The sequence below is a fragment of the Lepisosteus oculatus genome, chromosome 12 (genome assembly GCF_040954835.1).
Source record: "Lepisosteus oculatus isolate fLepOcu1 chromosome 12, fLepOcu1.hap2, whole genome shotgun sequence".
In the NCBI taxonomy this organism is placed as follows: domain Eukaryota; kingdom Metazoa; phylum Chordata; class Actinopteri; order Semionotiformes; family Lepisosteidae; genus Lepisosteus; species Lepisosteus oculatus.
The window spans coordinates 39,366,073-39,388,227 of NC_090707.1; the positions used below are offsets into that span (position 1 = coordinate 39,366,073).

Here is a 22,155-nt window from a genome sequence, read left to right on the forward strand (position 1 = left end):
GTAAGTGCCTTTGTATCATTTATTTACATCACGTGAAAGACTCACGCCAGGGGAGCCGATCCGACTCCTGGTGCACACCAGGCTGGGCCACTCCAGCGATCACCTGCAGTCCTTCCTCTGGGAAACAGGGGGTTAATTGCAGGTGGTCTCCTTTCTCCCCCTGTGAGCTTGTAGCAACACCAGGAGTGGATCGGACAGCTACACAGTGGGACTCCGCATCGGCTTCCCATTAATTAACCCACAGAACCACAGTACAAATGAAGACACTCAGTAACATGAATACACAAGGGCTTCAGAAACTCCGGTCCAGGGGGTGGGTCGAGCCACACGGTTCTGTAACACTTCCTTTGGCTGGAGGCCCAGTTCCGGTTGAAGACCAGAGTCCAACACAACTGCTCCACTGTCCAACCGAACTGTCAGGACCGAACCCAGACCCCTCAGCGGCCCGCGGGACGGTCAGGGCCGAACCCAGGCCCCTCAGCGGCCCGCGGGACGGTCAGGGCCGAACCCAGACCCCTCAGCGGCCCGCGGGACGGTCAGGACCGAACCCAGACCCCTCAGCGGCCCGCGGACCGGTCAGGACCGAACCCAGGCCCCTCAGCGGCCCGCGGGACAGTCATGTGCAGGAGAAGAAGCTCCGCTTCACAAGCAGCTGAACCCAATCTTGCTCGTCCTCTCAAGTCTTTACGGCCGGAGCCGCGAGGGAGAACTGGCTGTGACTCTCCGGCCAGCGCTGGGCTCCCGTCCAGCCCTCACTGCAGGAAGAGCTCGGGGCAGCAGCGCTCGGTTCTGCTGCTACTGCCCCTGCCTGGGGCAGGCTGTGTTAAATGCCCTGACCAGAGGGGGCGACTCTCTCCTGCAGCACCAGGTGAAGGAGATGGTTCTGCTCTGGAGACAGGAGAGGCCTGAGAAGCAGAGATCAGGGTGAGAAAGACTGCACTGAGAGAGGGGGCAATACAGAGCCCACTGGACACCGAGGAGACTGTCTTACCACAACTCTGTCTGCAACGACTTCAGAGACTCAATATCCTTTTCTTGACAAGCCATCTGCAAATTAACCCACAGAAATTAATTGGTAAAGGAGGTACTGACATCTTCACACTTCAAGATGGGGTGTCAGTGTGGGGCTCTGGGTGACTCTATCCTCTCTCCAGCTCCAGTGTCCAGTCTCTGTCTGTAACCCCACTGTCCCCCTGACTGCAGGACACAGAGGTGCAGACGTATTGTTACAGACTGAGTGTCTCTTCAGGAGTGATGATGATGATGAAGGGTTTCAGTGTGGGGCTCTGGGTGACTCTATCCTCTCTCCAGCTCCAGTGTCCAGTCTCTGTCTGTAACCCCACTGTCACCCTGACACAGGACACAGAGGTGCAGACGTGTTGTTACAGACTGAGTGTCTGTTCAGGAGTGATGATGATGATGAAGGGTGTCAGTGTGGGGCTCTGGGTGACTCTATCCTCTCTCCAGCTCCAGTCTCTGTCTTTGTCTGTCCAGTCAGTGGGGTCAGTGCAGTTCGGGGTGTCGGGTCAGAGTGAAGGAGGCTGCAGACTCACCACTACAGACTGCAGGAGCAGGAAGACATTTTCAGGCAGGAACGTCACTGAAAGACACATGAGAGAGTGAGAGCTTCACACACAGACAGACTGGCAGCTCTCCACACAGAGAGACAGACAGACTGGCAGGACGTGGGACAGGCTGACAGGTAGACTGACCCTGGCTGTGGGAGTCGAAGGACTCCCAGGCGTATCTCTCCAGAGTCTGTGCGTGCTCCGGCAAGAGCTTCTGAGGAGGAGGCTGGCAGGAAGTAAGACAGACAGTCAGGTCAGTCTCACCTCCAGCACCCTGTCGGACAGTCAGCGTCAGTCTCACCTCCAGCACCCCGTCGGACAGTCAGCGTCAGTCTCACCTCCAGCACCCCGTCAGACAGTCAGCGTCAGTCTCACCTCCAGCACCTCGTCAGACAGTCAGCGTCAGTCTCACCTCCAGCACCCCGTCGGACAGTCAGCGTCAGTCTCACCTCCAGCACCCCGTCGGACAGTCAGCGTCAGTCTCACCTCCAGCACCTCGTCAGACAGTTGGTGTCAGGCTCACCTCCAGCACCACGTCAGACAGTCAGCGTCAGTCTCACCTCCAGCACCCTGTCGGACAGTCAGCGTCAGTCTCACCTCCAGCACCCCGTCAGACAGTCAGCGTCAGTCTCACCTCCAGCACCTCGTCAGACAGTCAGCGTCAGGCTCACCTCCAGCACCCTGTCGGACAGTCGGTGTCAGGCTCACCTCCAGCACCCTGTCGGACAGTCGGTGTCAGTCTCACCTCCAGCACCCTGTCGGACAGTCGGCGTCAGTCTCACCTCCAGCACCTCGTCAGACAGTCAGCGTCAGTCTCACCTCCAGCACCCCGTCAGACAGTCAGTGTCAGGCTCACCTCCAGCACCCCGTCGGACAGTCAGTGTCAGTCTCTCACCTCCAGCACCCCGTCAGACAGTCAGCGTCAGGCTCACCTCCAGCACCCTGTCGGACAGTCAGTGTCAGTCTCTCACCTCCAGCACCCCGTCAGACAGTCAGCGTCAGTCTCACCTCCAGCACCTCGTCAGACAGTCAGCGTCAGTCTCACCTCCAGCACCTCGTCAGACAGTCAGCGTCAGTCTCACCTCCAGCACCCCGTCGGACAGTCAGTGTCAGTCTCACCTCCAGCACCCCGTCGGACAGTCAGTGTCAGTCTCACCTCCAGCACCCCGTCGGACAGTCAGTGTCAGTCTCTCACCTCCAGCACCCCGTCAGACAGTCAGTGTCAGTCTCACCTCCAGCACCTCGTCAGACAGTCAGTGTCAGTCTCACCTCCAGCACCCCGTCGGACAGTCAGTGTCAGTCTCACCTCCAGCACCCCGTCGGACAGTCAGTGTCAGGCTCACCTCCAGCACCCCGTCGGACAGTCAGTGTCAGTCTCACCTCCAGCACCCCGTCAGACAGTCGGTGTCAGTCTCACCTCCAGCACCTCCTCAGACAGTCGGTGTCAGGCTCACCTCCAGCACCCTGTCGGACAGTCGGTGTCAGGCTCACCTCCAGCACCCTGTCGGACAGTCAGTGTCAGTCTCTCACCTCCAGCACCCCCTCGGACAGTCAGTGTCAGTCTCACCTCCAGCACCCCGTCAGACAGTCAGTGTCAGTCTCACCTCCAGCACCTCGTCAGACAGTCAGCGTCAGTCTCACCTCCAGCAGCATGAGCAGGAGGACTCTGGAGATCTCACAGCGAGCAACAATATCCAGGAACGCACCTGGGAGACAAGAGGAGAGACAGGAGTACTGAGAGACAGGAGCAGTGACAGACAGAGGGTACAGAGAGGAGAGACAGGAGCCCTGAGAGACAGGGGGTGCAGGGAGACAGAAGAGAGACCGGAGTACTGGGAGACAGGGGGTGCAGAGACCAGAGACAGGAGCCCTGAGAGACAGAGGAGAGACGGGAGTACCGGGAGACAGGGGCCCTGCAGGACTGCAGCCGTCAGTGGAAAGTGTGGGAGTGGGTCAAGCAGTCACTCACCCACAGGAGTGTTGTGTCCAGGGACCTGCAGGCCTCCCTCCTGAGCCAGGAACTGCATGTCTGTCAGCACTGCCAGGGCTCCATCATAGTCACCTGAGAGAGGAGGGCACAGCAGCTCTCCTGTTAGAGCCATATCTGCACAGGGAGAAGGGCTGCAGCTCACGAACAATAATCTCGTTTTCCTGCTCGATTGTAACACATGCAGATCGCAGTAAACCCTGGAGTGGATCAGACTGCTGCGCACTGGGAGTCTGACTGACAGCACTGTAAACCCTGGAGTGGATCAGACTGCTGCACACTGGGAGTCTGACTGACAGCACTGTCACACCTGGAGCGGATCAGACTGCTGCACACTGGGAGTCTGACTGACAGTACTGTAAACCCTGGAGAGGATCAGACTGCTGCACACTGGGAGTCTGACTGACAGCACTGTAAACCCTGGAGTGGATCAGACTGCTGCACACTGGGAGTCTGACTGACAGCACTGTAAACCCTGGAGTGGATCAGACTGCTGCACACTGGGAGTCTGACTGACAGCACTGTCACACCTGGAGTGGATCAGACTGCTGCGCACTGGGAGTCTGACTGACAGCACTGTCACACCTGGAGTGGATCAGACTGCTGCGCACTGGGAGTCTGACTGACAGCACTGTCACACCTGGAGTGGATCAGACTGCTGCACACTGGGAGTCTGACTGACAGCACTGTAAACCCTGGAGTGGATCAGACTGCTGCGCACTGTGCAGACTCACGGGTCAGTATTTTGCAGGAGGCCAGCTGGCCCAGGGACAGCAGGCTCTCGATGGGGGTCTGGCTCTGCAGCTCGGCCGCTCTCTGGAAGTGGACGATGGCCTCTGCTGGCTTGTTCATCTCCTGTAGGCACACGACAGCGGTCAGCCGCCCAGCCACTGACCGGTCAGACAGGAAACTCAGAGAGCAGGTGCAAGAGAGGGAGCTGGAGTTACCTTGAGCGCACTGCCCAGCTCCAGGCACAGGCTGGCGGCCATCACAGGCTGGTTCACCTCAATGTACACCTGCAGGACAGCACCCACAGCTCAATATACAGCACCCACATCTCAATATCCAACACACACCACACAGCACCCACAGCTCAATACCCAACACACACCACACGCAAGCCCTGTGTTCAGACAGCCCCCGTCTCCCTCAGCCCACCTTGATGGCGAAGCTGTAGCAGTTGATGGCGGCCTGCAGGTGCTCCTGGAAGCCTGGGGCTCGCAGAGCCTGGGTCTCCCACTCCGACTGCAGGAACAGGCGGCCGGCCTCCGTCAGAGCAAGGGCCTCCCCAGGGGCATTGAAGAGGGTCTGTTCACAGCTGAGACACACAGACAGGTCACTGAGAGAGAGAGGGGTTAATACACACACTCCTCCTGCACACTACTGTACGCTGACACTGCACTGAGAGAGAGAGGGGTTAATACACACACTCCTCCTGCACACTACTGTACACTGACACTGCACTGAGAGAGAGAGAGGGGTTAATACACACACTCCTCCTGCACACTACTGTACACTGACACTGCACTGAGAGAGAGAGGGGGGTTAATACACACACTCCTCCTGCACACTACTGTACACTGACACTGCACTGAGAGAGAGAGGGGTTAATACACACACTCCTCCTGCACACTCCTGTACACTGACACTGCACTGAGAGAGAGGGGTTAATACACACACTCCTCCTGCACACTACTGTACACTGACACTGCACTGAGAGAGAGAGGGGTTAATACACACACTCCTCCTGCACACTACTGTACACTGACACTGCACTGAGAGAGAGGGGTTAATACACACACTCCTCCTGCACACTACTGTACACTGACACTGCACTGAGAGAGAGAGAGGGGTTAATACACACACTCCTCCTGCACACTACTGTACACTGACACTGCACTGAGAGAGAGGGGTTAATACACACACTCCTCCTGCACACTACTGTACACTGACACTGCACTGAGAGAGAGCTGGTGAGATGCTGTAGGACAGTGATGAGGGTCTCTAGCAGTCAGCAGGAGACAGTGCAGGACGACAGAGAGCTGACAGACAGGTGCAGGACGTGGCTGAGGCTCTGACGTACCGGGCAGTGGCCAGCTTGCAGAAGGCAGCGTACTGGAGACAGTCCTGCTGCTGCAGCTCCTTGGCCAGCTGACCTGAAGACACAACAGCATAGGGTCAGTCCAGGGCTGGTCACTGCAGGCACTGGGGTCAGTCCAGGGCTGGTCACTGGGGTCAGTCCAGGGCCGGTCACTGCAGCACTGGGGTCAGTCCAGGGCCGGCCACTGCAGCACTGGGGTCAGTCCAGGGCCGGCCACTGCGGGCACTGGGGTCAGTCCAGGGCCGGTCACTGCGGGCACTGGGGTCAGTCCAGGGCCGGTCACTGCGGGCACTGGGGTCAGTCCAGGGCCGGTCACTGCGGGCACTGGGGTCAGTCCAGGGCCGGTCACTCCAACATAGGGTCCATCTGGGACCGGTCATCATGGGGTCAGTCAGGGCTAGATGACCAGGACGTGGCGTTGCGTGTCGGGACTACAGGAAGCCGAGCCCCTTGGGGGTGGGGGAGCTGGGCGGTGTCCTTATCACTCCGGTGGTCATCGTTCCTAAAGCGCCATCGTCATTCCCACTGCTCACCGAACTGCTCGCTGGCTTCCGCCACATTGGGCTTCCGCAGGAAACGCCTGGAAGAGACGGACATCCCGACCAGACACAGTTAGGACAGCGCATCAGAGAAACAGGGCTACCGCAACTACCACCCTCCCCGCGTCAGAGTAACAGGGCTACCGCAACTACCACCCTCGCCGCGTCAGAGTAACAGGGCTACCGCGAACTACCACCCTCGCCGCGTCAGAGTAACAGGGCTACCGCGAACTACCACCCTCGCCGCGTCAGAGTAACAGGGCTACCGCGAACTACCACCCTCGCCGCGTCAGAGTAACAGGGCTACCGCAACTACCACCCTCCCCGCGTCAGAGTAACAGGGCTACCGCAACTACCACCCTCGCCGCGTCAGAGTAACAGGGCTACCGCAACTACCACCCTCCCCGCGTCAGAGTAACAGGGCTACCGCAACTACCACCCTCCCCGCGTCAGAGTAACAGGGCTACCGCAACTACCACCCTCCCCGCGTCAGAGTAACAGGGCTACCGCAACTACCACCCTCGCCGCGTCAGAGTAACAGGGCTACCGCAACTACCACCCTCCCCGCGTCAGAGTAACAGGGCTACCGCAACTACCACCCTCGCCGCGTCAGAGTAACAGGGCTACCGCAACTACCACCCTCCCCGCGTCAGAGTAACAGGGCTACCGCAACTACCACCCTCCCCGCGTCAGAGTAACAGGGCTACCGCAACTACCACCCTCGCCGCGTCAGAGTAACAGGGCTACCGCAACTACCACCCTCGCCGCGTCAGAGTAACAGGGCTACCGCAACTACCACCCTCGCCGCGTCAGAGTAACAGGGCTACCGCAACTACCACCCTCGCCGCGTCAGAGTAACAGGGCTACCGCAACTACCACCCTCCCCGCGTCAGAGTAACAGGGCTACCGCAACTACCACCCTCGCCGCGTCAGAGTAACAGGGCTACCGCGAACTACCACCCTCGCCGCGTCAGAGTAACAGGGCTACCGCGAACTACCACCCTCGCCGCGTCAGAGTAACAGGGCTACCGCAACTACCACCCTCCCCGCGTCAGAGTAACAGGGCTACCGCAACTACCACCCTCGCCGCGTCAGAGTAACAGGGCTACCGCAACTACCACCCTCCCCGCGTCAGAGTAACAGGGCTACCGCAACTACCACCCTCCCCGCGTCAGAGTAACAGGGCTACCGCAACTACCACCCTCCCCGCGTCAGAGTAACAGGGCTACCGCAACTACCACCCTCCCCGCGTCAGAGTAACAGGGCTACCGCAACTACCACCCTCGCCGCGTCAGAGTAACAGGGCTACCGCGAACTACCACCCTCGCCGCGTCAGAGTAACAGGGCTACCGCAACTACCACCCTCCCCGCGTCAGAGTAACAGGGCTACCGCAACTACCACCCTCCCCGCGTCAGAGTAACAGGGCTACCGCAACTACCACCCTCGCCGCGTCAGAGTAACAGGGCTACCGCAACTACCACCCTCCCCGCGTCAGAGTAACAGGGCTACCGCAACTACCACCCTCCCCGCGTCAGAGTAACAGGGCTACCGCAACTACCACCCTCCCCGCGTCAGAGTAACAGGGCTACCGCAACTACCACCCTCGCCGCGTCAGAGTAACAGGGCTACCGCAACTACCACCCTCCCCGCGTCAGAGTAACAGGGCTACCGCAACTACCACCCTCCCCGCGTCAGAGTAACAGGGCTACCGCAACTACCACCCTCGCCGCGTCAGAGTAACAGGGCTACCGCAACTACCACCCTCCCCGCGTCAGAGTAACAGGGCTACCGCAACTACCACCCTCGCCGCGTCAGAGTAACAGGTAACTAACATTTTCTGTTAATGTTATGAGTAACAGTAACATTTTCTGTTAATTGTATTTGTTTTGCTTTGGCAACACTAATTTTACTCATTGGTCATGCCGTAAACCATCTTGAATTAAACAGGACTACTGCGAACTACCACCGTTACCGCATCAGAGCAGCAACGCTACAAAATGAACAGGCGTGTTGTGACACAACTAATTTTTTATAGTCATATTCAATCTGAAATTCAAACAAAAAAATCACAACGTGTGCACTGCAAGTGTGTAAATCACCTTATTCTAGGGGACAATAATGCGATGAATTGTCCTCAGTGTAACACAAATACAACCATGTTAATCTCCTGATACACGATCTGTTGAAGATTTTGTCCGCGTTCAACAATATTGGAGAAATTCAGAATGTACTTTTTTAATACAGACGAGTCTTAATTTCAACCCGAAACCCAGGTATAGAACAGGTTAATAAAAATATCTGCTCACTTTTTCAGCTTATTGGAAACAGCTCGGTAGCGCACCAGGAAATCTCCCTCTGCCGCCATCTTCACTGAGGGCAAACGACGTCTTCTCATTGGTCATTCCTGGGGTGACGCTCTTTAATCCAGGAAGGATGGGAAAAGTGAAGCCTTCCGTATCTCCGCCATGTCCAGTGAGGGAAAGACGTCTAAATCGCGAAATTCACTCTCATGTGAAGTGTACGGCGAACAGTGTAAACAAAGAATGTTTTTAAACTGAAAAAATACAAACACATTAATTCTATAAATTTTCAGGCGATATCAACTTAGGAGTGGTAGCAAGTACTGTAGAGCCTCCCAAAATATTTACACCTGTTTCAGAAAGTTTTGGACCCAATCTCTGTCAGAGTGTGCAGTAGACTAGCACAGGGTAAAAACACAAGATGAGACAGACCGAGCCTAAAGAGGCTACTTAAGAGAAAGACAGAGGTGTTGCTGTTGACACATCATTACAATCTGAGACACTGCAGGGAAACAAGACACTCTGGGCAGCAGTGGTGGGTCACAGGCGGAGCTGCACCAGAGCTGCCTGAGGAATATTTCAGGGACAGGAATTCAGTCACAGGGACACAAATATTCTATACAGTATACTGCTGCTCTGGGATCAGAGAAGACACAGTCATTTACTGACAGGCTGGAGGAATTGAGTCTCTTTAGTCTGAAGGGAGAGTCCCACACTGACAGGCTGAGGGAACTGAGTCTCTTTGGTCTGAAGGGAGTGTCCCACACTGACAGGCTGGAGGAACTGAGTCTCTTTAGTCTGAAGGGAGAGTCCCACACTGACAGGCTGAGGGAACTGAGTCTCTTCGGTCTGAAGGGAGTGTCCCACTGACAGGCTGGAGGAACTGAGTCTTTTAGTCTGAAGGGAGTGTCCCACACTGACAGGCCAGAGGAGATGTGATACAAGTGTTCAAATTGCTCGCAGACGCTGACTGCAGTTGACTATATGTTTCTGTGCTCAAGACACAGCTGGATGAGATCCACCAGTCAGGACAGGAGGCAGGTGTCTACACAGAGAGTGGTGGGAGTGCCAAACGAGCTGGACGGGCTAGGTGAGGTCAAAGTTCAGATGAGTGACTCTCTGATTCGGGTCTGGATCTGAGATTCGGGTTTGATTCTCACAGAAGAGCTGATTGGGTTGTTGCTCTCGTTTGAACCAAGAAGAAACTCAACTTCAAATAAAAACAGAGCAGAGGTGCTGTCTTTGTCTTTACAAGGAGATAGTTTATTAGAAACAATATGAGCAGGAACAGGAGAGGAAGAGGGGAGAGAGGAGGAGGAAGAGGGGCGAGAGTCTCTACACACCACACAGCCTCACAGGGGCTCTCCAGGCTCCTCTTCTTCCCCAGAGGACTCTGGGATGCCTGTGAGGTCACTGGGCTCTGGGGGGAGGGGGAGCGGGAGAGAGGAGGGGGGCAGGGGTGGGGGCGGTGGGGGCTCAGACAGGCTGTAATAGGGGCTGAGAGGGGACAGGGGGGGTGGGGGCGGTGGGGGTGGAGGGCTGGGGCAGTAGTCCGGCCGGGGCAGTTCACAGGGGCAGCTCCACTCGGGCCGGCACTGGCGCCCCCGGAGCAGGACCTTGGTGTAGCTGTTCAGAGTGGACACGCCAGACGCCATGCAGCAGGTGAAGGAGGCCCAGGCCACACTGAGGGGAGGGAGAGCCAGAGTGACCACACTGTCCGTCTCAGAGTGACCGCACCCACCCCACTGATACCCACTCACAGACCGGACAGAGTGACCCCACTGACACCCACTCACAGACCGGACAGAGTGACCCCACTCACAGACTGGACACAGTGACCCCACTGACACCCACTCACAGACTGGACACAGTGACCCCACTGACACCCACTCACAGACTGGACACAGTGACCCCACTGACACCCACTCACAGACTGAACACAGTGACCCCACTGATACCCACTCACAGACTGGACATAGTGACCCCACTGACACCCACTGACAGACTGGACACAGTGACCCCACTGACACCCACTGACAGACTGGACACAGTGACCCCACTGACGCCCCAGAGCTTGGACAGACTGACCGCGCCTGCGTCCTGTCCAGCTTGACACTCACTAGAATGACCAGGAGTAGTCCCAGCTGTGGGGCTTCCAGTCCTCTGGGCCCAGAGAGGCTGTCACCTGGAAGACCTGCGTGTACATCATGTGAGCAACCATCCCCAGCAGCCCTGAGAGAGAGACAGGTCAGCACACTCGTACAGTCCCCAGAGAGAGAGACAGGTCCGCACACTCGTACTGTCCCCAGAGAGAGAGACAGGTCAGCACACTCGTACTGTCCCCAGAGAGAGAGACAGGTCAGCACACTCGTACTGTCCCCAGAGAGAGAGACAGGTCCATACAGTGTGACAGAGAGAGAGACTGATTAATACACTCTGAGACTGTCACCAGCGAGAGAGACAGGTTAATACACTCATACTGTCACCAGCCCTGAAAGAGAGACAGGTCGGTACACTCTGATACTGAGAGAGAAAGAGAATGGATCAAACACTCATACTGTCCCCAGAGAGAGACAGGTCAATACACTCTGATAAAGTCTGATACCACAGTGAAGAAAGACAGACAGTACTGGAGAGCACAGTGAGACAGATAGAACCAGAGAGAACAGTGAGACAGACAGTCAGTACCAGAGAGAACAGTGAGACAGACAGACAGTACCAGAGAGAACAGTGAGACAGACAGTCAGTGAGACAGACAGTCAGTACCAGAGAGAACAGTGAGACAGACAGACAGTACCAGAGAGAACAGTGAGACAGTCATTACCAGAGAGAACAGTGAGAGAGACAGTCAGTGAGACAGACAGTCAGTACCAGAGAGAACAGTGAGACAGACCGACAGTACCAGAGAGAACAGTGAGAGAGACAGACAGTACCAGAGAGAACAGTGAGACAGACAGTCAGTACCAGAGAGAACAGTGAGAGAGACAGTCAGTACCAGAGAGAACAGTGAGAGAGACAGACAGTACCAAAGAGAACAGTGAGACAGACAGTCAGTACCAGAGAGAACAGTGAGAGAGACAGACAGTACCAGAGAGAACAGTGAGAGAGACAGACAGTACCAGAGAGAACAGTGAGAGAGATAGACAGTACCAGAGAGAACAGTGAGACAGACAGTCAGTACCAGAGAGAACAGTGAGAGAGACAGACAGTCCCAGAGAGAACAGTGAGAGAGACAGTCAGTCCCAGAGAGAACAGTGAGACAGACAGTCAGTTCCAGAGAGAACAGTGAGACAGACAGTCAGTACCAGAGAGAACAGTGAAGACGGCAGCGAAGGCGTTCAGCTGCAGCCCACAGTGCAGGCAGTGTGGAAATCGCTCTGAGAGAAACAGCTCCCCACTCAGCAGCATGAAACTGAGAGCCAGTAGAGAGATGTACACCACCTCTGTCACCACTGACAGCCAGATCATACCTGAGAGAGAGAGGGGTTAATACACACACTCCTCCTGCACACTACTGTACACTGACACTGCACTGAGTGAGAGAGAGGGGTTAATACACACCCTCCTCCTGCACACTACTGTACACTGACACTGCACTGAGAGAGAGAGGGGTTAATACACACACTCCTCCTGCACACTACTGTACACTGACACTGCACTGAGAGAGAGAGGGGTTAATACACACACTCCTCCTGCACACTACTGTACACTGACACTGCACTGAGAGAGAGAGGGGTTAATACACACACTCCTCCTGCACACTACTGTACACTGACACTGCACTGAGAGAGAGGGGTTAATACACACCCTCCTCCTGCACACTACTGTACACTGACACTGCACTGAGAGAGAGGGGTTAATACACACACTCTTACTGCACATTACTCTATGGTACTCAGTACCTTTCTCTGAGTGAGGTGTCAAATCAATAAAACTTCGACATTTCTCACCTGAAAAAAAGAGAAAAAATTAGATTACTTGATTATAAAATGAACTGCAATATAAATATAACCCCTATTGTAACAGACTGGTCTACTGTACTGGGACTGTAGCTCCTATTGTAACAGACTGTTCTACTGTACTGGGACTGTAGTTCCTATTGTAACAGACTGTGTTACTGCAATGTTCCTGAATGAAATAATTTCTGTGATGACCTTTAACTTGGACAGATTTAGAGCAGGAAGCCAAAACACCACTCTCTGTATTTAGAGTGTGAAATGTATCAGTCTGTCACATTCTACAGAAAACACCACCGACTCTCTCCTTTGCCTCACTGTGTAATAACAGTGTATGAAATATGATCTCTAACCTGTACTCTAATCCCTACCAGATCCTCTGTTTGGTCTTAATCACCATCTGTCTGGTTGTGTCCTGCTGGAAATAATCTGTGATGAAATTTTTCTTACAGGAGAGAGAAATTAAATTAATCTTCCTGCACTTGGGTCAGGAGAGAGAGAGGGGTTAATACACACACTTCTCCTGCACACTACTGTACACTGACACTGCACTGAGAGAGAGAGGGGTTAATACACACACTCCTCCTGGACACTGCTGGACACTGACACTGCACTGAGAGAGAGAGGGGTTAATACACACACTCCTCCTGCACACTACTGTACACTGACACTGCACTGAGAGAGAGGGGTTAATACACACACTCCTCCTGCACACTACTGTACACTGACACTGCACAGAGAGAGAGAGGGGTTAATACACACACTCCTCCTGCACACTACTGTACACTGATACATAGAGGGTGTGGGCGGTCTGTGTGTGTCTGGGTGTGAGACAATTATTGTGTATCCTTTAGAGAGATGCTCAGTGATTACACAGAGTGGAAATCTGAGGACAAATCATTTGTCTGCAATTTTGTTTACTTCTGTGAGAATATTCTCATGACAGATTTTCACCGAGATGATTACTCTGCTAAGTCGGGAAAATGTATTCGTCAGGACTTTGTTAGAATAAGATATTTCTGTTTAATCAAAAGCAGGATCTCCTCTCTCCCCCCTCTCTTCTCCTCTTTCTCCTCTCTCCCCCCTCTCTGTCCTCTCTGTCCTCTCCCCCCTCTCACCCTCTCCAGTGCTGTAGATGTCCTCCTCACAGCTGAACCACAGCCCAGTGTGGAAGTGTGGGAAGATGAAGCGGTCGTCTCCGGTCTCCCAGGAGAACTGGATGGCGGCGGAGTTGGAGACTCCGGGCACCGGGATGCAGTTGGTGTGGCGGTGCAGAGTGCACAGGGGCTTGGGCACCTTCTGGGTCCCCTGGCACCAGTAGGAGGACAGCAGCGCTGTGCCCGACAGCACGAGGGCGCAGACATTTGTGAAGAGAGCGAAGGACGAGCGCAGACACATCAGACGAGACATGAGAGAGCTGAGAGAGAGAGGGGTTAATACACCCTACTGTACACTGACACTGCCCTGAGAGAGAGAGGGGTTAATACACACACTCCTCCTGCACACTACTGTACACTGACACTGCACTGAGAGAGAGGGGGGTTAATACACACACTCCTCCTGCACACTACTGTACACTGACACTGCACTGAGAGAGAGAGGGGTTAATACACACACTCCTCCTGCACACTACTGTACACTGACACTGCACTGAGAGAGAGAGGGGTTAATACACACACTCCTCCTGCACACTACTGTACACTGACACTGCACTGAGAGAGAGAGAGGGGTTAATACACACACTCCTCCTGCACACTACTGTACACTGACACTGCACTGAGAGAGAGAGAGAGACGTTAATACACACACTCCTCCTGCACACTACTGTACACTGACACTGCACTGAGAGAGAGGGGGGTTAATACACCCTACTGTACACTGACACTGCACTGAGAGAGAGAGGGGTTAATACACACACTCCTCCTGCACACTACTGTACACTGACACTGCACTGAGAGAGAGAGGGGTTAATACACACACTCCTCCTGCACACTACTGTACACTGACACTGCACTGAGAGAGAGGGGGGTTAATACACACACTCCTCCTGCACACTACTGTACACTGACACTGCACTGAGAGAGAGAGGGGTTAATACACCCTACTGTACACTGACACTGCACTGAGAGAGAGGGGGGTTAATACACCCTACTGTACACTGACACTGCACTGAGAGAGAGAGGGGTTAATACACACACTCCTCCTGCACACTACTGTACACTGACACTGCACTGAGAAGAGACAATTCACACTTGTAGTGTCTAGTCTTTGCCTATGTAGCAATCTGTAGGGCTACAGGAGCACTGACATGTCTGGGTAGAAGACAAGTTTTTAATAAAAGCAACACAGGACAAACATAACATTCCAAGTCAAAGAGAATCCCAAACCTTTGTGAATCATCTGAACGATTTCCTTCCCTCTTCCTCTGGTCTCTGTGTGTGAGTCTGTGCCTTGTGTCTGCAGACTAATCCACTCTTTAATCTAACAGGGGACCTAATCCACACAGCTCTGCTCACACACCACTGACTGCTGAGCTCCATCGTCACAGCACTGACCGCTGAGCTCCAACATCACAGCACTGACCGCTGAGCTCCTCCATCGTCACAGATGGAGTTAGACTCCTGATGTGTCTCCTGTCCCGTTGTGTGTTTGTTACTGAGGGATTCTGTGATCTCTCTCTTGCTGTGTCTCCTGTCCCGTTGTGTGTTTGTTACTGAGATTATCTGTGATCTCCCCTCTCTTGCTGTCTGCACACACACACACACAGTCTCCACTCATACAGGCATCCTGTAGTTTTAAAACACAAGGCTCTCCCCCTGATATGTTAAATGCCTTTATTTCTTATGAAGTTTTATTAAGAATTATACAGGTAGGCAGACAGTACAGTTCACAACGGCAGGCTGCCTCTCACGCCTACTCAACAGCTGCCACAGGGGGCGCTCTGCCGTGAAACTGCACTTCTTTCGCAGAAACACTGGAATCCAATATAAGGGGAATCAGATGAAAGCCCACTCGTGTCACCAGGAACGCTGCACACCCCGAGCAGGAGCACAGGCAGCTCGTGGAAGGCCCTCCATGCTCTCGTCTGGGGTCCGCTGGCGCCCCCTGCAGACCGGCACAGCAGGGGCGGCTCAGGGAGAGGGGCCGCTAGAGGAGGTCAGTGGGACTAACGAGGGCCGGGAGACTAACGACACATTCGATTAGATTCACGAGAGGGGCGGTCCGCTGCTCTACATCGGGACAGCTGGGTCCATTCACGAGGGCCACCGTGTTAACCACAGCAGGGAGAGCAGGGAGACTGCAGGGTAATCACAGTCGACTCGGAGCTCACGCCGGAGTGAGGGACTCCGAGTCCCGCGAAAAAAGCCCAATTCGAGTCTGGTCAAATCCCCAACCCTCAGGACCCGCCGAACCCAGGCATCGGACCAGCAAATACCAGGAACTGGCTCTCCAAGCCGAGCTCGAGCAGTCGCTCAGGGGACAGAACGTGTCTTCCAATACTGCCCAAGAGAATACAGCAGCTCTTGTGGGACCTGGACACTGACCAGCGGTGGCGCCCCGTCCGGCTCGAGGGGCCACAGGCTGACCGGACAGGAAGCGAACTGACCCCAGAGCAGGCGTGGTGAAGGCAGGCCACGTTCCTTCTGTCTCATTAGTGTCATCGTACCGGGTTAACGAGGACAAACACAAGCACAGATCTGCTCCCATCATCCCTCACTCCCTGTCCGCCACCCGGGGTCCTCGAGTCCGCCTGTGGACCGCAGGACCGAGACAGAGGGGCGGGGCGGGGGCATGCGGGCGATGGGCGGGGCAGGGCGGAGTGGGCGGGGCAGGACAGAGTGGGCGTGGCAGGACAGAGTGGGCGGGGCTACTCGGTCTTCTTGCGCAGCACGAAGTAGATGACGCTGCTGATGAAGCTGAGGGCGAAGGACAGCCAGGCCAGGATGAAGGAGTGACCATACCAGCCGAAGCGCTCATCGCGGTGGAAGACATCGGTGTAGATCGAGGCCGCGATCATGATGCACAGGCCTGCAGGAGAGAGAGAGACAGAGGGGTTAATCCACACACAGGCCTGCAGGAGAGAGAGAGACAGAGGGGTTAATCCACACACAGGCCTGCGGGAGAGAGAGAGACAGAGGGGTTAATCCACACACAGGCCTGCGGGAGAGAGAGAGACAGAGGGGTTAATCCACACACAGGCCTGCGGGAGAGAGAGAGACAGAGGGGTTAATCCACACTCAGTCAGCATCAGTGCAAGTGCGAGACCTTGTGTGCGTGCATGGGCCTCAGTGTCAGTGTGTGTGTGTGCGTGTGCGCGCGTGTCCTGAGGGACAGTACTCACAGGCGATGAGCTGGAAGATGCCAGAGAAGGTGAATCTCTGCCCCTTCACCAGGGTGAACAGCTGAGCCACGAACACAAACAGCCCCAGGATGGCAAAGATACAGGCCAGCACTGAGCTCGCCTGCACGGCCTGGAGGTACTCTAGAGAGAGACAGAGAGAGGGCTTCACACACACGCCTGCAGCCAAACGGGGGCGCTGTGGTGTTCCTTTAATGGGGTGGTACACATGACTGTATGGGGCAGGAGAGGACTCCACAGTGCCCCCTGCTGGGTCGGTCTGACCGAGGTTGGCTCTCCTCAGCAGGGCTTGGTCTCCAGGAGGGGGCGCTATGCAGGCTGATACTGGACTTTCCAGTCTGGCTTGTTTTCAACTGCTGACTGCAGGGCAGGGCAAACAGGCAGAGTGTTGCTGTACCACGGACAGGCAACATTCACACTGCACACACTGCAAACTTCACACTGCACACAGCGCGCACACACACACTGAACACTACACACACACTGAACACTGCACACTGCACACAGCACGCACACTCACACTGAACACTACACACACACTGAACACTACACACTGCACACAGCACCGCGACCTCCAGCCAGAACAGCTCCCTGATGCAGCTCACAGCTGTGAGGACAGAAGTTCTTACCTTGAGGGTAGGTTGAAGGGAAGTCAGTGTAGTTACAGGCTCCATTGACCAGAATACATCGATGCCAAATATCTGTACTCATGCTGTCTGTAAACCACCAGGCCTGGAACAGGGAGAGAGGGGTTCATACAGACACACTGACTGGACACTCCAGTACATGAACACTGCACTGAGAGAGAGAGGGGTTCATACAGACACACTGACTGGACACTCCAGTACATGAACACTGCACTGAGAGAGAGGGGTTCATACAGACACACTGACTGGACACTCCAGTACATGAACACTGCACTGAGAGAGAGAGCGGTTCATACAGACACACTGACTGGACACTCCAGTACATTAACACTGCACTGAGAGAGAGAGAGGGGTTAATACAGACACACTGACTGGACACTCCAGTACATGAACACTGCACTGAGAGAGAGAGGGGTTCATACAGACACACTGACTGGACACTCCAGTACATTAACACTGCACTGAGAGAGAGGGGTTCATACAGACACACTGACTGGACACTCCAGTACATGAACACTGCACTGAGAGAGAGGGGTTCATACAGACACACTGACTGGACACTCCAGTACATGAACACTGCACTGAGAGAGAGAGGGGTTCATACACACACACTGACTGGACACTCCAGTACATTAACACTGCACTGAGAGAGAGAGGGGTTCATACAGACACACTGACTGGACACTCCAGTACATGAACACTGCACTGAGAGAGAGAGGAGTTAATACAGACACACTGACTGGACACTCCAGTACATGAACACTGCACTGAGAGAGAGAGAGGGGTTCATACACACACACTGACTGGACACTCCAGTACATGAACACTGCACTGAGAGAGAGGGGTTAATACAGACACACTGACTGGACAGGGGACCTCCAAGAGCTGTCAGTCAGCGTGTGAAACACAGGTGATCTGGGCAAAGTGTGTCTCACACTATTACTCACATTGTCGATGGTGGCAATGAGGAGGAGGATGATGACTGTGATGTGGAGAAAGAAGATCCCACCCAGGAGAACCAACATGGTGATGACTGGACACCAGGTGTACACTGACACTGCCCTGAGAGAGAGAGGGGTTAATACACACACTCCTCCTGCACACTACTGTACACTGACACTGCACTGAGAGAGAGAGGGGTTAATACACACACTCCTCCTGCACACTACTGTACACTGACACTGCCCTGAGAGAGATAGGGGTTAATACACACACTCCTCCTGCACACTACTGTACACTGACACTGCACTGAGAGAGAGAGGGGTTAATACACACACTCCTCCTGCACACTACTGTACACTGACACTGCACTGAGAGAGAGAGGGGTTTTGGATAGTCTCTCAGAGTGCCAATGTGTCACTTTCACTATAATAACCTCCATAACTGCTTGAGTATTGAGCAACTAAGCAGGAATGTGGGTTGAGCAGTCCAGCTCTCAGCGGCGTGCTCTCTCAGTGGGGCTGAGAAGGTATTGGAAGGAGACAGTGGTACAGAGAGACAGACAGTGTCCCCGGGCCTGTGTAATGGGACTGCTGGGACTGTCAGGCCACACCCCCTTCCAGAGCCTGGCAGGTAACCAATCAGGCGCTTGGTCTGTCAGCCAGGAGGTCAGCTTGATTGGTCAATTACACTGTGACTCTTCCATTGATAAATAGTGAGTCATTCAGCTAGTTCGGCGTTTAGCTTGATAGGTAAAACAGTCAGTAACCTTGTACATCAGCTGACGATTTTTTAATTGGAAGGTCACTCTCTCAACCTAGTTAAAGGACTGTTTAGTCTGCCTCTCATGTACTGTAGTTCGTCACTGAGTAAGCTGACAATTACTCAAACAGTTAGCTAATTAGCCACGCAGGTAACCAAGTATCCTCACAGTTACTCCGATAGTCAGTTAATGAGTAAGGGAACTGAGTATCCTGACAGTTACTCCAATAGTCAGTGACTTAGGGAACTGAGTATCCTGACAGTTACTCCGATAGTCAGTGACTTAGGGAACTGAGTATCCTCACAGTTACTCTGCTAGTCAGTGACTAAGGGAACTGAGTATCCTCACAGTTACTCTGCTGGTCAGTGACTAAGGGAACTGAGTATCCTCACAGTTACTCTGCTAGTCAGTGGCTAAGGGAACTGAGTATCCTCACAGTTCCTCTGATAGTCAGTGGCTAAGGGAACTGAGTATCCTCACAGTTACTCTGCTAGTCAGTGACTAAGGGAACTGAGTATCCTCACAGTTACTCTGATAGTCAGTGACTAAGGGAACCGAGTATCCTGACAGTTACTCTGTGAGTAAGGGAGTGGCCTGACAGTTTTCCAGTTAGTCCTTGGCCCAGGAGTCTGACAGCTGCTCAGTCAGTCGAAGTCAACATCTCAGATAGTTAACGTGCGGACAGTCGATTCGCATGCAGACGGTCCGTCTCCGTGCGGACAGCTCCCGGAGTCACTGGGAGACTGGGGACGGCTCGCGGGCTGTCCCGCACACGCCCGAGCCCGGGAAGAAGCAGTCAGATGAGGGGTGTGGCCCGTGGGAACTGCACCGAGCCCACGGAAGTCGCTTGGGTGGGGCAATCCGTAACGCTTCTTCCCCACCAGCAGAGTACCTATCCACGGCCCCGCGACACGGCGCAGGGCACTGGCCAGCGCAGGAGTCGAGATCAAAGACCGAAGCGGTACATAAACACACACACCCACCCGGCTGCGCAGACACGCTCACAGCGCGGACTGGCGGACACACTGTGAGAAACGGACACAGGAGAAAGCGGATTCCCAGCGAGGCCAGCTTAAGCGAATAATAATAATAATAATAATAATAATAATAATAATAATAATAATAATAATAACCAATAACCAATAACCTCTTACCTCAATGAAGGGGAGTTCGCGGAGTCGCGACTTCTGAACAAACTTTTCCACGCCGAAGTATCCCCAAGCAGGCGGGCTTGCTGGCGACACGCGTGTGCGAGATCTGTGCAGGGAAGCCCACGCCGCGCGCGGAGCCGGGGCAGTCCGGGGGGAGCTCGCTCGCTCGCGGGAGACGGACGCCTGCGGAGCGGGTCAGTGTCTAGCAGCGGAACCGACAGAACCACCGATGTCCGTGATGAAGCAGACAGCGCAGCCTGGACAGGAGTGCCGCCGCTCGCCCTGCCCGCCTCCTGGCGCCGCGCGGTGGGGAGGGACCGGAGACACGGCCCGCCCCGCGCCGTGTGAGTTCGCACCCCTCTCTCGCGCGCGCACGGCCCCCCCAGTTCCTGACAGGAGACGCACTCTCGGTGTGAGCTCTCTGGCTGACGGGAGACACACTCTGACACTGTGAGCTCTCTGGGCTGACAGGAGACACTCTCAGAGCCTGTGAGCTCTCTGGGCTGACAGGAGACACACTCAGACCTGTGAGCTCTCTGGGCTGACAGGAGACACACTCAGACACCGTGTGCTCTCTGGGCTGACAGGAGACACACTCTCAGACCCTGTGTGCTCTCTGGGCTGACGGGAGACACACTCTCAGAGTCTGTGAGCTCTCTGGGCTGACAGGAGACACACTCTCAGAGCCTGTGTGCTCTCTGGCTGACGGGAGACATACTCAGACACTGTGTGCTCTCTGGGCTGACAGGAGACACAATCTCAGAGCCTGTGAGCTCTCCGGCCTGACAGGAGACATACTCAGACCTGTGTGCTCTCCAGTTGACAGGAGACACACTCAGACACTGTGTGCTCTCTGGGCTGATGGGAGACACACTCTCAGAGCCTGTGAGCTCTCTGGGCTGACGGGAGACACACTCTTTGAGCCTATGAGCTCTCCGGCCTGACAGGAGACATACTCAGACCTGTGTGCTCTCCAGTTGACAGGAGACACACTCAGACACTGTGTGCTCTCTGGGCTGATGGGAGACACACTCTCAGAGCCTGTGAGCTCTCCGGCCTGACAGGAGACATACTCAGACCTGTGCGCTCTCCAGTTGACAGGAGACACACTCAGACACTGTGTGCTCTCTGGGCTGATGGGAGACACACTCTCAGAGCCTGTGCGCTCTCCAGCTGACAGAAGACACACTCTCAGACCTGTGCGCTCTCTGGCTGACGGGAGACACACTCAGACACTGTGTGCTCTCTGGGCTGACAGGAGACACACTCTTTGAGCCTGTGAGCTCTCCGGCCTGACAGGAGACATACTCAGACCTGTGCGCTCTCCAGTTGACAGGAGACACACTCAGACACTGTGTGCTCTCTGGGCTGATGGGAGACACACCCAGAGCCTGTGTGCTCTCCAGCTGACAGGAGACACACTCTCAGACCTGTGCGCTCTCCTGCTGACGGGAGACACACTCAGACACTGTGTGCTCTCTGGGCTGACGGGAGACACAGTGCTGTGTGCAGCCCGGCGGGACGTGTCTGTTTCTGCCGGTCCTGTAGAGACTCGTCCCGGGAGCCGCCCCGCCCGGGGGCGAGAGTCAGGGCGCAGGAATGTGGCTGGGGCGGATGGAGGGGGTGGGGATGTCTCGCAGGCAGCGAGCAAGTCTCAGCCTGACCACGGGGGTGGGGGGGGCGACAGGACAGGCACAGCGCCCCCAGGGGCAAGAGGAGAGAGAGACAGAGAGGGAAGAGGCTCAGGAGAATGGAACATTTCCAGAACAGCCCCATGCCCCAGGTGTGTGTGTCCAGTGTGTCCAGTTAGAGTGTGGACAGGTGTGTGTGTTTATACAGTGTG

The 22,155-nt window shown here is 55.0% G+C and overlaps 3 protein-coding genes and 1 long non-coding RNA gene across 4 annotated transcripts; 1 reads left to right on the plus strand and 3 right to left on the minus strand.

The window, feature by feature from the left end:
• Position 1: 1 nt before the first annotated feature.
• Positions 2–8,594, minus strand: f8a (coagulation factor VIII associated). Its single transcript, XM_069197119.1, has 12 exons — positions 8,503–8,594; positions 6,190–6,236; positions 5,639–5,711; positions 4,714–4,873; positions 4,503–4,571; positions 4,290–4,410; positions 3,538–3,630; positions 3,210–3,274; positions 1,713–1,794; positions 1,554–1,600; positions 992–1,047; positions 2–905 (listed from the first exon to the last, which is right to left on the minus strand). The coding sequence occupies exons 1-12, from the start codon at positions 8,589–8,591 to the stop codon at positions 824–826; spliced, it is 984 nt and encodes a 327-aa protein (XP_069053220.1). The 5' UTR covers positions 8,592–8,594; the 3' UTR covers positions 2–823.
• Positions 8,579–14,812, plus strand: LOC138242088 (uncharacterized). Its single transcript, XR_011191348.1, has 3 exons — positions 8,579–8,668; positions 9,498–9,586; positions 13,580–14,812. It is a non-coding gene; the product is annotated as an uncharacterized lncRNA (long non-coding RNA).
• On the minus strand, positions 9,740–15,181 carry LOC138242085 (germ cell-specific gene 1-like protein). Its single transcript, XM_069197120.1, has 6 exons — positions 14,840–15,181; positions 13,571–13,869; positions 12,399–12,446; positions 11,802–11,966; positions 10,617–10,728; positions 9,740–10,179 (listed from the first exon to the last, which is right to left on the minus strand). Exons 2-6 carry the CDS (start codon positions 13,860–13,862, stop codon positions 9,849–9,851), a joined length of 948 nt encoding a protein of 315 aa, XP_069053221.1. The 5' UTR covers positions 13,863–13,869; positions 14,840–15,181; the 3' UTR covers positions 9,740–9,848.
• Positions 15,182–15,269: 88 nt separating this feature from the next.
• Positions 15,270–20,633, minus strand: emp1 (epithelial membrane protein 1). Its single transcript, XM_069197126.1, has 5 exons — positions 20,316–20,633; positions 18,407–18,521; positions 17,442–17,544; positions 16,795–16,935; positions 15,270–16,481 (listed from the first exon to the last, which is right to left on the minus strand). The coding sequence occupies exons 2-5, from the start codon at positions 18,482–18,484 to the stop codon at positions 16,321–16,323; spliced, it is 483 nt and encodes a 160-aa protein (XP_069053227.1). The 5' UTR covers positions 18,485–18,521; positions 20,316–20,633; the 3' UTR covers positions 15,270–16,320.
• Positions 20,634–22,155: the final 1,522 nt, after the last annotated feature.

What these genes read in the sequence shown, in the direction of transcription:
- LOC138242085 (XM_069197120.1), bottom strand. Translation starts at nt 13,862, where the DNA reads ATGTCTCGTCTGATGTGTCTGCGCTCGTCCTTCGCTCTCTTCACAAAT. An exon ending in CATCTACAGCACTGGAGAGG is followed by an intron (nt 12,447 to 13,570) that starts GTGAGAGGGGGG and finishes TCTTTTTTTCAG; the next exon opens with GTGAGAAATGTCGAAGTTTT. An exon ending in GACTACTCCTGGTCATTCTA is followed by an intron (nt 10,180 to 10,616) that starts GTGAGTGTCAAG and finishes CCCTCCCCTCAG; the next exon opens with TGTGGCCTGGGCCTCCTTCA.
- emp1 (XM_069197126.1), bottom strand. Translation starts at nt 18,484, where the DNA reads ATGTTGGTTCTCCTGGGTGGGATCTTCTTTCTCCACATCACAGTCATC. An exon ending in TCATTGCCACCATCGACAAT is followed by an intron (nt 17,545 to 18,406) that starts GTGAGTAATAGT and finishes TCCCTGTTCCAG; the next exon opens with GCCTGGTGGTTTACAGACAG. An exon ending in CATCTTCCAGCTCATCGCCT is followed by an intron (nt 16,482 to 16,794) that starts GTGAGTACTGTC and finishes TCTCTCCTGCAG; the next exon opens with GCCTGTGCATCATGATCGCG.
- f8a (XM_069197119.1), bottom strand. Translation starts at nt 8,591, where the DNA reads ATGAGAAGACGTCGTTTGCCCTCAGTGAAGATGGCGGCAGAGGGAGAT. An exon ending in TGGACACAACACTCCTGTGG is followed by an intron (nt 3,275 to 3,537) that starts GTGAGTGACTGC and finishes CTTGTCTCCCAG; the next exon opens with GTGCGTTCCTGGATATTGTT. An exon ending in TGCTCCTGCAGTCTGTAGTG is followed by an intron (nt 1,048 to 1,553) that starts GTGAGTCTGCAG and finishes GTTAATTTGCAG; the next exon opens with ATGGCTTGTCAAGAAAAGGA.